General features: G+C 39.1%; 1 protein-coding gene and 1 long non-coding RNA gene across 2 annotated transcripts; both read left to right on the forward strand.

Annotated features, from left to right (window-relative positions):
* The first annotated feature begins 4022 nt into the window (after positions 1-4022).
* On the forward strand, positions 4023-6962 carry LOC147138041 (uncharacterized). Its single transcript, XR_015089053.1, has 5 exons — positions 4023-4095; positions 4524-4682; positions 4923-5072; positions 5627-5735; positions 6144-6962. It is a non-coding gene; the product is annotated as an uncharacterized LOC147138041 (long non-coding RNA).
* Positions 6963-9533: 2571 nt separating this feature from the next.
* ncbp2 (nuclear cap binding protein subunit 2) lies at positions 9534-13805 on the forward strand. Its single transcript, XM_086048402.1, has 5 exons — positions 9534-9739; positions 10087-10173; positions 10310-10404; positions 10534-10672; positions 13434-13805. Exons 1-5 carry the CDS (start codon positions 9665-9667, stop codon positions 13515-13517), a joined length of 480 nt encoding a protein of 159 aa, XP_085904528.1. The 5' UTR covers positions 9534-9664; the 3' UTR covers positions 13518-13805.
* The last annotated feature ends 696 nt before the right edge of the window (positions 13806-14501 follow it).

Genomic DNA, 14501 nt, shown 5'->3' on the forward strand with positions numbered 1-14501 from the left:
TGTGATGTCATAATACACCCAATATGTACAGTATATGAAACTGGATATTTGCATAGAGCATGCATCAAACTTGGGTCCTCGAGGCTTGCTATCCTGCATGTTTTAGATATTTCCGTCCTCCAACACCCGATTCAACCGATCAGGATTGTTATCAGAGTCCTGCAGAGCTTAGTGATGAGCTGACCATTTGAATCAGGTGTGTTGGAGGAGGGGAAACATCTGAAACATGCAGAATAGCGGCCCATGAGCACCAGAGTTTTAACATCTGTGGCATGCAGAATTATCAGGCCAAATCTTGGCCTTCTTCCTTGCACTGTGCAGTAAATAAGAATGTTGCTAACATTAGGACCACTTGCTGTCATTTTTGCTAGGCTAGGTGAAAATGTCCCCACTGTGGGATCAATAAAGGCCTTCTTAATCTTATTGGTTGGCAACACTGCAGACACTAATCTTAGGTCTTGCTTGCTACCTTGGTTGAACTAGAGTCCACTGGCCACACTTGTGCACACAAAATAAAAGCACATTTTACATTATACTTTGACTTCATGGTCACTGTGAGGGCTCGTCAGAGACTGTGGGCGGGCCGGATGTGGCCCCTGGACATACTTTGCCTAGGGCTGTTTGCCCTTTATTTAACCCAAACAAAGATATAAAATGTCTAGCGACAGATCTGATCACAAATTTTCAGACAACATTAAAGAGAGAGCTGGGCATTCCGCCTATGTGAGAACCGGTCCGCCCAACCGCCCATTTTTAAAAAAAAATTTCGTCTGAGTAGTCTATCATCTCTTTTCGTCTGGTAGACTCTTGATACTGAATTTATTGAAAACAGCCACAATCTCTTAGAAAACTAGGCCAGCACATTAGTTTTGTATTTCAGTGAAAAAATATGCCAATTTCAACTTGTCCTGGAAGAAACTGTCAATGTTATTTTTCTTTGCTATAGTCTAAATTTTAGGAATGCGCTGGAAAGGGCACACAAAGGTCATGGCGAGGGGTGCATTCTGACACCTAACACAACTTTGAGAGTGGTGTGTTCGGAGAGGCAGAGCGCATTATTTCAGAAAGCATCTGAGACTGCGGCCACAGATCTGCCGCCATCTTCTGGTGGAATATAAATAACTACTTTTTTTACATGTGTATTTCGTGCTGTGGTCAACAGTACTGATGGGCACATTATTAATTTTATGCCAGAGACTTCAATACTTGGCCCCCGCGCTAGACTTTGGACTGCACTAAATTGTCCCAAGATGTGAATATTTGTTTGTCTATCTGTGCCCTGTCATTGGCTGGCAACCAGAGGGTGTATAAAATAATAAAATACTTCTACTACAACAACTGTTTCAGAACAAAAGTCAAGAGAGTCAAACCAAAAAAAGAAGCAATGTAACGAAAATACAAATAACAATGTCAACATAACAACTAAAATCTAATTGCAAAATGTTTTGAAAATAAAGTCAGTCGTTTAGATAGTGTAAACAATAGTGTTTTTACACTGTATTGTTTACACCACTAATGTCAAAGTCAAGGCCCGCGGGCCACATCCGGCCCGCTAGAAGGTTTTCTACGGCCCCTGAGATGATATTGCTTTATTATTAGATCCGACCAGCAGCAAGCCGGTGTGGGTAGAAGATCTGATCGGGTCCTTCGCGACGTCACGCTTTAAAATATATTTAAAATATATATATTGTAGCGACTTCAAAGAACACACCGTCAGACGTAGTTTTATTATCATGTTTTTATTAGTCCAACCGGCTAATAAGGGCCGCAGCCAACGCCAATACAGTACGACAACCGTTCAGTCAAAAAATTGCAACGGCTCTCCTGTTCGTCCTCCGCTACTCTCGCTCTCATGCCCTCCCATCCAGCGAGCTGCACGATGCATTTATTAACCTCGGAAACAAAACAACTTGGCAATACACAAATTCGACCACAACACAGATAACCCAATTCGTTACACTATTTCTGTAGTATATTTCTTTGCATCAATGTTTGCCACCCCATGGCTGTTCTACATGCTGACTGAAGACTTCACGTCATTTTTCGTGGCTTTCAGAATCGGATTGTGGTGAAAAGTTATTTGGAGTAAAACACACTTTATTAGAAATGCTTCATGTTAGAAATATTACGTTTAATATTATTATTGTTTTGTTATTAGTAATTGTTGGCATTTGATAAATTCATTGAGTTTCGACGTAGTGCTGAGATGTCCCACACTGTGAGCAGGCATTGGACGCTATTCAAGTGCAAAGTGTTGATAATGAGTGACTTTTTTTTCTCTTTCCTCCTTCGACACAGCTCGTAGTTTGTTCGTGCCAGCAAACTCAGTAGTTGCAGATTGCCCGTGTTTCACCACGTTTGTTGTTGTGTGTAAATGTTAAAAGGTGAGTTTAATAATTTAAGTTCGTGTCAGGTAACTGCTGTACATAATAGCCTAGATATGTTCTCGTGAGTGATGTCACGTTGATGAACACTAGTTAGTTATTTTGGCTCATATGCTAATTACTCTAGTGATGAAACGTGTGAATGTGTATTGTATGTATTGTTTGGCTGATTATTTTTTTAATACAGTGAATTGTAATGTTTAGGCATATTGTTAACAAATGGATATGCATTGGATGATGTTGCTTGGTTATTCTTTGTGTTGTTGCAGACCACAATAAATAGACGTGTCAAGTGGAATACGGGCCTGTGTTCTCTGACAGGAGCACCACATCCATACCTTGCCACTCTAAAATAGGGTCAGCTGGAGACATCATACCAGTCATATGATCCTCTCCGTTTTACTTCACATTATGTACAGTTCATACAAACTTGCAGCCCGAGTCAACCAGAAAAGTGTTTCCAGTTTGGCAGGAGAAACGCAAACGGAAGTGACGTACGAGCTGCCTCGCAAAAGTAGCAGTAATGTACTTTATTTTATTTTTTATTTAGTAACTCCGAAGATAAAAACACAACAGCCAGGGGGGTGACAAACATAGACGTAAAGAAATATATTACAGATATATAAAGCGTGACATCATCAGCAGGCGCGAAGGACCCGATCCAATCTGGACATTTTTAAAAATTTCAATGAACATTCTATCAGTCCGGCCCTCGGCTTGTCGCAAATTTTTTTATTTGGCCCTCCGTCCATTTGACTTTGACACCCCTGGTTTACACTATTTCAACGACTATTTTAACACTATAAAAAATAAAATACTTCTACTACAACAACTATTGTATATTTTTTGGGCTGAAAAGCCTTTGCCAGAGTATGTTGTCTCTGTGTCCGTTCTGTTCTGGCTTGGGGGTCTCCCCCCTCCTTCTCCTCCCTCAACTTCGCTTGTAGCTCGTTGCTCTCTGTAGGTAGGGTGAGCTTTTTTCATATGTTTATGTAAATTTGTGGTGTTACCACAGCAGCGGAGCACTTTATTACACAAATCACACTTGGCACTGTCAAGTCCACACCGCGTTCCAGTTCTTGTTTGGCTCTATATTGCTTTAGGTTCCGGCCGCTCTCTCACTCTCCCGTCACCCTCTCTGCCAGGGAGGGGCTAAAAGTGTGCCTGAGTCACTCACTCAGGCAGAGAGTAGCAGGAGGCGCTGGGCGGGAGAGAGAGGGGGGGCGAAGCGGCGCTCTGAGCGAAGTATCGATCTCAGGCCAATAGTATCGATCCGATCCAATTACTTGCCTAGTATCGATAATATCGATATTTGGATCGATCCGCCCACCCCTAGCTGGGATAGGCTCCAGCACGCCCGCGATCCTCGAGAGAGTAACAGCTCAGTTAATGGATGGATAAGAAATAAATAAACAGAGAGAGATACATATACGTTTATTTATTTATTTGTAGACGTCTGTGGTTCATGGACGTACATTATTTATATAAGAATATAAGAATTAGGAGAGGTATCTGGCCGGAGGAGGGGTATCTCAGACAGGGGTATTGTCAGACCGGAAACGGTATTCTCAGAAAGGAAGAGGGGGGGTTTCTTTTCTTTTTTTTTTAACTCCTCCCTGTGACCTAACCTACCTGCAAACAGAAGCGCGTCACTTTTTCAGTATCAGCGGTCAAAGAGCCTTGCCTTTTACTACGACGCCCTGAGAGAACGGTGATGCTTCGTTATCTGTGAAAATATGTTGTATATTACATTTAAATCAAGCAAATTATAAAAATGACTGTTTATGATTGTAACGTTATCGAAAATAACTTAATATTATATAACTTCATTACCTGCGTATATTTCATCCTGTTTCCGTGAGAATACCGTGTTGTCGGCAAAGGACATATGTACAGTATAACTTTTATGCTTAGTTATTGTAATGTCATTCTATATGTAGTAATCACTACAATCATTTGTCATCAGGACCTCAAACAGGTAGTTGTTTTATTCGAAGTGTAAGTTCCTCGGACGTCAATTATTTCCACATTGGTGTCAGACTTCATGTCTGTAATTCATGTCGTTTACCAAACGGGAAAATGCAATGACCACGTTATATATTTTTATATTCACTATATTTTAACATTCACTCTTTGCAGATGCATCACTCTATCATTCAGGGAAATGTTAAGTTTCCAGTGCAGCACTGCACTCAATGCTGCAAATTATATCACTGTCCGCTTTGACCGAAATTCAAACCGGCTCGTCTCCCTTAAGTTGTCCAGCACCTGGAAGTGCATATGTCATCATGTTTCAAGGTAATGCCTGTTTGTGTATTTCTAGCTAAAACGCATCTGTCTTTGCACGTTTACCCATATTTGTATATACATTGGTGTCTGTGTGTGGTTGACGTTTTTTCTTTTTTTTTTTTTTGTTGGGGTTGGGGGCGTTCTAGATTTTTAAAAAATGCAAGTGTAATCTATCCTACAGAAATTGTGCTCATTTTTATTATATTTATATTTTTATTTTCACTGTATTTTTACATTCACTCTTTGCAGATGCATCACTCGATCATTCAGGGAAAGTGAAGTTTGCAACGCAGCGCTGCACTCAATGCTGCAAATACACTGCCCGCTTTGCCCCTAATTTAAACCTACTCGTCTCTGTAAAGTTCTCCAGCACACAAAAAAATGCAATTACGTTTAAAGGTAATGCCAGTTTGTGTATTTCTTGCTAAAATGCATCTGTGGACACTTCATGGAGACTAGAATTACATTCTGCCCAACGGCAGCTGTTATGTATTATTGAATAGTATATTGAAGCCATCCATAAGGTACCTGGTAAGATTGTACATTGATTGTACATTGTATTTTTTTGTAAAAATATTTTTTTGTGTGTACGTGTGTTTTAATCATCTTGACTATGTTTTGGACATTAAAAACCCAGGAAAAGAACTGATAGTGAAAATGCAGACAGCTACCCTGATGCGTGCCAACCTTTGGATGGACAATGAAATGAAATAAACGGGAGGTCTCCCACAGATGGATGTTTTTGCATTAGGTTCAAATTGACATATAAAGAAAAAGCCAAATAATTTCAACCATTTTTTCAATTGCTGATTGGAAATACTTGCTTTGACCTCATTAGCAGATTGCCCATTCACAGGCGAAAAAAATAATAGAACATGTGTTCTCTAAATGTGCTTTGTCTTATACTTTATGTAATTGAGTGCATGATATCCTGTCTACAATATGTTACACAGGGAAAGACCATATATGTTGCAGACCTTTATGTTGTTCCAACATGGAGTCCATCATGTGACCCCTTCCTAAGTTTACCAAGTCCTGGATGCTGCCTATGACTTCACCATTGTAAGTTAACCATCTTTTTTTTTTGTTTTTTTAAATTATTTTAAGTAAACTCTGGAAGACTTCGTTGACAATGACTGTACTTTTTGATGACTCTCTTTATCACTTGCACAGCAGTAATTATTCAGTACTGCAGCTCCTGTCAAGTCCCAAATATTCTTTTAGTTATAGTTGCTTGTAACTTCAATACTTGTGTAGCTCAAAACTAACACACATTCCTTGTGTGTTTCCACATGGCTAATAAAAATAAATGCAGGTATTATTATTATTTTTTTTAGACTGACATGCCTGGATTGAAGAAATTGTGGTGTGTACTACTAATGGAAAACTTCATCCTTGGCACGTTGGCATGGTGCAACTGTATAATTTGTTTGAATGAAAAATGGTATGTAATGTTATGTCTTATTTCAGCTATGGGAAATTATTTGCACGCTGGACGGATGCTTCAAAGGCATTTCTGTGAGGTGAAATCCTTTCTGTGTTCTGACTTTGGAAGCACCAGCTGGACAACACTTCTAAGGTTGATCAATCAATCAATCAATCACATTTTATTTATATAGCACTTTTCATACATAAAAATGCAACTCAAAGTGCTGTAAAACATTCAAAGCAAAACATTAAAAAAATAGATAATAAAAAATAAATAGATAATAAAAAAAATTTAAAAAATCTGTTCATGCCCTCCCTCCCAACAGACCCAAGACAGATATCCATTAGTACATCAGCAATCATTCACACACACCCACACAAAGTGCACAACCTGATAAAATGTGTTAAAAAAACATGACAAGGCACAGAGAAACCATATGAGGAAAGGGTACCCAAGGGGAGCTCTCCGCGCCGAGGGGAATGACAGCCCACGGCCACAGGGCCGCCACCACCATAGAGACCCCAGCCCGGATTAGACAGGCGAACCCCACACAAAGTGTAGAGGCTGCCGGCCACCCAGACCCAAGGAGTCCCTGCGACGACAGCCCCCGCGGGAAGGGCAGCCACCCCTCCCTCAAAGCGGAGCCCCCCCCATGAGGAAACACTGGAGCTAAAAGCTGACAACGGCAGAGAGCAACAAAACTAAAAGACAGAACAGTAGTATAGTCTAAGAACTAAAATCAGTAAGATAAGATAAGAAATAATCTTCAATCAAAAGAAAAGATAAATTATTTAAAAGTTGTTAAAAGTCAAACTAAAAAGGTGTGTCTTGAGCTTCCTCTTAAAAATATCAACAGTCTCTGCAGACCTGACGTCCTCTGGCAGGCTATTCCAAAGGTGAGGACCAAAATGGCTGAATGCAGCCTCGCCATGCATTTTGGTCCTCACCCTTGGAATAAATAAAAGGCCGGCGCCAGAGGACCTCAGGATCCGCGAGGGTTGGTATGATAAAAGCAAATCAGATAAATAAGATGGCCCAAGACCATTAACACATTTATAAACTAATAAAAGTACCTTAAAATCGATCCTGAAACACACAGGGAGCCAATGCAGCAATTTCAAAACTGGCGTAATGTGCTCCCGCCCTCTGGTTCTCGTCAGCACCCGAGCGGCTGAATTCTGCAGTAGTTGCAATGGTGAAATGCTCTTTTTCGGGAGGCCAGAGAGCAGGGCATTACAGTAATCTAAACGACAGGAAAAAAAAGCATGCATCAGCACTTCCGTGTTAGCCTGAGAGAGAAACGGGCGGACTCTGGCGATATTCTTAAGGTGATAAAAACCAATCTTGGTTACATTTTTAATATGAGGAATAAAACTGAGCTCAGAGTAAAAAATGACGCCAAGGTTCTTCACATAATGTGAGGGATTAAAAACTTGTAGTTTTGGTAAAAGCTTCTCTCTCTGACCTTCGGGACCGATAACTAAAACCTCAGTTTTTTTCCTGATTGAGCTGTAGGAAATTATCTGCCATCCATGACTCGATATCTAAAATGCAATTTAAAAGGGTATCAATGGGTCCTGTGTCATCAGGAGACACGGCAATATACAGCTGCGTGTCATCAGCATAGCTGTGAAAGCTGATGCCGTGTCCCCTGATGACATCCCCAAGGGGAAGCATATAAAGATTAAAAAGTAGGGGGCCCAAAATCGAACCTTGGGGAACCCCACATTTAATTTCATGGGTTTTGGCGGAACAAGTATCCATACTTACAAAGAAATATCGGTCTGTGAGATAGGAATAAAACCAGTTAAAAACAGTACCGGAGATGCCCACTAGATTTTTAAGTCTATTTAATAAAATTTGGTGAGCTACTGTATCAAAAGCAGCGCTTAGATCCAGTAGCACCAAGACTGTGAGTTTTCTCACGTCTGCAGTGCACCTAATATCATTTAAAATCCTTAAAAGAGCAGTCTCCGTACTGTGGTTCATCCTAAAACCAGATTGATATTTCTCCAAAATATTATTTTATTATATAAATGATTCAACTGGATGAAAACCAGTTTTTCTAAAATCTTACTTAAAAACGGTAAGTTGGATACAGGTCTGTAATTATTAAAAACGCTCGGGTTCAGAATTGCTCTTCTTCAGAAGGGGCTTCACCACCGCCGTTTTAAAGGCAGCGGGGAAGATGCCTGTCTGAAGAGAGATTGATTTCATCAATGGTTTCATTTATTTTTGAAGTCCACTTTTATAACAATGTTTCTTTTCACTGAGAAATCCTTCCTTATGATTAAAAAAGAAACATCAAAAAACTTTGATGCTATTGACTTTAAAAAAATTGTATCTGAATAATGGGAAAGACATGTTGAAGCAAGAGGAGCAACAACAACTTATATTGGCTGTATCCACATGTGATAAAGATGGAGATCTAACATATGATGTGGTGCTGCACTGGAGATTGACCAAATGGGCCGGATTCTGAGGAGGACCTACTTCTCCAAAGGAGTCATTCTGCAGCGCTTTATCTTGAAATGGACTTACACACTATTCGAGTTTGCGTTGTATAGCACTGCGTTGTCTAATAACTGTTTCCACTCAGCATCCATTGCAGCCTGGTCATCCTGGAAGGGGGATCTCCCCTACTTGTGGCCCCTTACATAAAACCTTACTTTTCCTCTGATATTCTGTACAGTATTGAAAAAATACATTAATAACAATAAATACTATGACTACTACAATTATACAATACTTTCAAAATATGTAGATATTTAACAACTATAACATGAATATTACAAACAGCTACTGGTCATAACATTCTGATACAGGTAAATATTGGACATTTTATATAAATATTATTATTATAAGTTTCTTATAGTGCAACATCATGACGTGACTTTTTAGAAATATTAAGTATAAGTAGAAATATTGAGGATTACAAGTAGAAACAGTGCAATGTGCGCACGTCGAGGTTACAAATTTGTATACTATAGTAAAAAATAGCCAAATGTTATAAAATTATGGTTCTGACAATCAAAATTCTGGTTCTGGTTCTTCAAGCTACTTGAGGTAGTATCACGTCAGAGGAAATTAACTTAAGGGTTATGCTCGCACTGATCTCAGAAGCAGATGTCTACCAGTCTATGGGCTAACTAAGTTTTAAACATAATCACGTTACTGTCACGTTTATACGCTGCCTGATCGTCACAAAAGAGAGGGGGGGGGGGTGCAATAGTAAGTGGCGTTAATGCGCGTTTTACAAGTTGTGAAAATGTAATCTTTTTTATTTTCATCACTTTTATTTTCAAATCTTTACCACCATCACGTCATGTTGAAAATGTAAACGCTTTTATTTGCAAAATTTAAACACTTTTATTTGCGAATCTTTACGACCACCACCACTTCCTGTCTGAGATTACCCCCTCCTCCGGCCAGATCCCCCTGTTACACATGAGTCTGTGGGCTCAAGTGGAGTTGGTGCACACGGACACGTTTAAAGACGGACTCACTAACCGGAAACGTAGAAAATTCTAACGAAGTAGCAGCTTGTCTGTTTGTTTCTACAATGTCTGTGAAACTGAATGCTCTAAACAGCGATTCTTACACTGATATCGGTTCATACAGAGACCAACATTTTAAGGTAAGACACAATGCTAAATGGCCAATATGTTTACGTTACGGACTGAAAATTAGCAAATTGCAAGGAGCATTTTGTTGTCCACGAAGGAAATTTCTGGTGCATTTGCGTCACTTAGAGTTATTTTCATTTAGCCCAATTGTTAAAGGCAGCTATTAACTTATAGTACCGTCTCTCACTCGTCTGTTCCGTATGAAGCTAAACGTATCAAAATACCATAAGAATAGACATTGCAATTGATGCCTGTGAACTTCGGTGCAATATTGTTTTAAACAACTACGTTCTCTTCCTCAGTTACCTCTCGGTGGTAACTTTTGCTGACGTTTGTAAGTATTTTCTTGTGTTTCCAGGGCAAGTGTCATATACAAGAGAAGCTGCTGAAGGCAAGCCACACATTATATGTGGGGAACCTCTCCTTCTACACCACAGAGGAGCAGGTAAGAGACAATGCACTATTTAGAAACGATTCTTCTGTTCTATTAATTGAGAACATGGTGCATGGTTGTGCTACATCTTTCCGGAACATTTGAAAATATTTTGCAACCCTTTTCTGTTCTGTTCTGTTCTGATCAGGTTCATGAGCTCTTTTCTAAAAGTGGAGATGTCAAGCGCATTATTATTGGTCTGGATAAAGTAAAGAAGACGGCCTGTGGCTTCTGCTTTGTCGAGTATCCTTTTTACTCTGTTGGGTTTAAACTTGTGCCCAGACACACCTCAGAACTAACTGCAGTTAGTTCACGCAACACACACAAAATACCGAAAGAGTATGCAACTGAACTTAACCAAAGCTCGTGTAGATACTATACTAGGGCAGATGCAGAACATGCTATGCGCTTCATAAATGGCACACGACTTGATGACCGCATGATCAGGACAGACTGGGACACTGGCTTTAAGGAGGGAAGACAGTATGGTCGTGGGAAGTCTGGAGGACAGGTAAAATTGCTTGATACTCTTGAGTATTTCTGCTAGGATGCTTGTTCTCCATTGAGGGTTATGGCTAAAAATGTATGCGCTGCTAGATTTTTGTCAGCAAGGCCATCTCTCAAACCAAAAAAAAGTTGTACTACTGGAATTTAGACATGACTACACTGGAGTTCAAAGCATTATCGTGGCAGTATCCAGAATCAGGGCATGCAGGAGGATCAACAAATCTTAAAACTTAAACTCATTAACTCTGTTTGGTTTGCACCCATGAAGTCTCAAGAAGGTTACCAGTGATGGCAAGGAGAATAGAACTTTAACTGTACTTTCAACTATAATTCAGAGCTGCCAACTGTTATGGATTGTTGGTTTTTTGTTAGAGAAATCACTGAATGTTAACACATTACGCCCATAATACTTATTGTTATGGAAATTTCCAAAGATGGTAGCATAATTGTGTTGTATGTTTGACAATACACCAATTGCAGATGCGGTGTAATTCTGCCAGTGGGCTCCAGTGACGTAGTGTTCACGCGTTCGCAGTGGATGCAAGCAGACGAGTCCGCCGTTATCTAAAAGCTAAGATTTGAGGCTAACCCCAGTTGCCGCTAGCCTTATTGATTCAAATCAGCGGACCTGAGCAACTGTAATGTCATTTTCAGTCGACAGAAGTGACAAAATGGCCGCCCCCAGAGATGGCTAAAAACAGGTGGATATAACTCTTATTCCACAAATGCGATATTTAACAGAATGGCTTGTTTCAACTAGTGGGCTTGGATAGAACATATTCTTGAAAAAAATATATTTGGGTTGACTTCCGCTTTTAAAAAAAAACAAAAAAAAAACTGTGCGACAGGAAATAATCAGCCTTAGAATATGAGCCAAACAATAAACTAAAATCAAATACATACCGACATTATTTTTACCAAGCATATGCAAGAATGAATAGCATGTACTTTAAAGCATAATGACTATCATGAAAATGACCAGAGGCTTGTTCCAACAAATAACACATCTTTCAGGGTGTATAGTTTTATTTACCATTGGTACAGTGGTACCTCTACTTATGAAATTAATTGGTTCTGGAAGAAATTTCTTAACTAGAAAATGTTGTAAGTATGGACGTGTTTTCCATGTAAATGCCCTAATCCGTTCCAAGCCCCCTAAAATTCAGACATAAATGTTTTATAAAGCATAAAAATTCACCAAAACATGTAACAAATACGTGTTACAATTAGATTATTGCACAATAAATGAGAGTTGTGCATAATGTAAAAAACAAAGAATAGAGTAAAGAATAAAAATGGTCATTTACCTTGCTGTCCTCATCGCTTTTTGCCCTCTTTGGTTCATGTTCTCTCTCAGAAGTGTTTTTTGCCTGGCGTTTTGTAAAGAACTGATTTAATAACGTGGCGGCTGTCGATAAATTATGGTCATATTCTTTGGAGAGATCAACCAAACGCATCCCTTCTTCATACTTTTCTATTATCTCTTGCTTTGTCTGTATGGACAAAAAAAAAACTATTTTCTCCTTTTTCTCTTTTCCTCGGAACACCTCATTGCCCGAGGGGCGAATGACGAGGACGCTGCATAGACATATCTATCCACCTGTCTATCTACACACATAGACACATACGGTAGAGGTCCCTCTTAGCCAATGTGATGCCAGGAAGATGCTAGGTAATAGCCAATGGCAGAGCATCTATGAGTATGTTGCGTTCAGGAAACTCCGGAGCTGCAATTAGCAACCCATACTGTATTTTTACCTTTCGTATCCTGAAATTTCTTTCGTAAACAAGAGGCAATATTTTCCTGTTGAGGCGTTTCGTAACTTGAAAATTTCGTATGAAGGTACGTTCGTATGTCGAGGTACAACTGTACTTGTTTGACAGCTTGGAATGTTAACATTGATGTAAGACATACTATGCTTTTGTTTTACAATTTAAAACTCTTCCTAGACGTGTAAAGACCCCTACAAAACTCACCCTTTGGAGTTTAATATACTCTTGAATGTTCCCTCTAATTTTGAATGCATCTGAGCATTCCTACAAACTCCCTCAGCATCCCTTGGACCACAGTAAGCAACATCAGACATGTGCACGGCGGCCAAACCATCATCTCTCCTGTCCAAAACCTGAGATCATAAGTTACATGATGTACACGTGTTACAAAATATATTCAAACCACCTATACTGTATATCAAAATAGAACAAATCATTGAACAGAGATTTGTGACGCGGGTAAAATCATCTCTAGTTCGTTACTCTTATACCTTTTTCAAGCACACAGGTCATTCTAAGCCTAATTAAGTCGCAATACAAATGGCATCAGTATGGTCCCACATTGTCCACTCATAAATAATGGAAAACATGTCTTGTGATAAAAACTAGTGCTAATATGGTATTTGAATTTTGGGCTTTGCAAAATGCGAAAATTATTTTGGATTTCTCCTATGAGTCGTCGAGCAACTTTTTAAAGTAAAACTACGTAAAAGTCCGTCTTTGCGACAGTGACTCTCCTCTAAATTTGGCTGCAAAGTGAGCAGATATCAGCTGCCACAGGAAGTAAATAAAACTGAGTTAAAACTGAGTTTATTTTTTTTAACGCTTTATAAAATGTAAATTAATCTCTATAGTTAATGCTTTAATTTTCACAGTCCTCAATAAAACACAAACAATTCTAGTCATTTGAACATTGAGTGAAGTGAAAGTATTTCCTCAAGTTTCACTAATTCTTTTTTATTTATTTATTTATTTTTTCTGTTTCTGTGTAGGTAAGGGATGAGTACAGGCAAGACTACGACCCAGCCCGAGGTGGTTATGGAAAGTTGGCTCAGCAGCACAGAGGGCCACAATAGTTTTGAAATAATCCCCCTTGATGCTTCATGAATAACACCGCTCCCCTCCCAACACTGTCACTTAAGTCATCAATTTGAAAGAATCAAGGTTTCAAGGTTTTCATTGTTTCTGATGTAGAAACAGATTGGTTGGTGATAATGACTGTGTCAGCTAACTCCATTTGTCTGCTGGAGGAACAGAGAGCATGCATGCAATTAGATGCCCCCCCCCCCAACTCTTCAGCTGAATGGAAATGTCCCAAATTGTGTTTATTTTTTTTTAAATAAAATGCTCACTTTCTACCTGTGCTGATTGTGTGTCTAGTTGTCAGTCAGTCGGAATGACCACAATCAAATGACAATCACATTTTCATGAAGACTGGTGGAGATGTAATAATGTCTTAACAACAATGAACATTTAATTGGTTTTTATCTCTATGGTGCTGTCAATCAAAAATGAGCATTTGTAATCGCACCTACTGTGATCTCATTATGTTAAGCAGTGGTACCAAATGTGACCAATATTCTGCAGTATATTCTCTTCCTGTGTATTTTCTGAAATATACAAAAGAGGGCACAAGATGACAACATGAAACAGTCAATCTCTGACTGGTTTCTGAAGTAGGGTAACATAACATGTCCGCTACCACTTGGTATCATTGGAAAAACAAAGAACGTTGCTTGTTTCAGAGATATTTTTTTCTGGATTTGAAATCCCACTTCAATTGCTCTCCTAGTTTGCAAATTTATCAGCGACCCTCACAGATCTTCTCTGTGCAATCAATGACTCTTTAATTAAAATAACTCATCATCCAATTTAATGCAATTATATGGTATGAGGGTGTACTGAGAGGGAAATTTGGTCATATTCCATCCATCCTTATATTACTTTCCTTTTATCTTTAACTCAATATTCAACACGGATTAAATTACTATGCTATACCAATCCTCTCAGTCTGATAATGCCTAGAGGGAAGTTCACCTATTATACTTTTGCTCAACTTT

The sequence above is a fragment of the Filicampus tigris genome, chromosome 12 (genome assembly GCF_054856515.1).
Source record: "Filicampus tigris isolate MCC_2025a chromosome 12, RoL_Ftig_1.0, whole genome shotgun sequence".
Taxonomy (NCBI): domain Eukaryota; kingdom Metazoa; phylum Chordata; class Actinopteri; order Syngnathiformes; family Syngnathidae; genus Filicampus; species Filicampus tigris.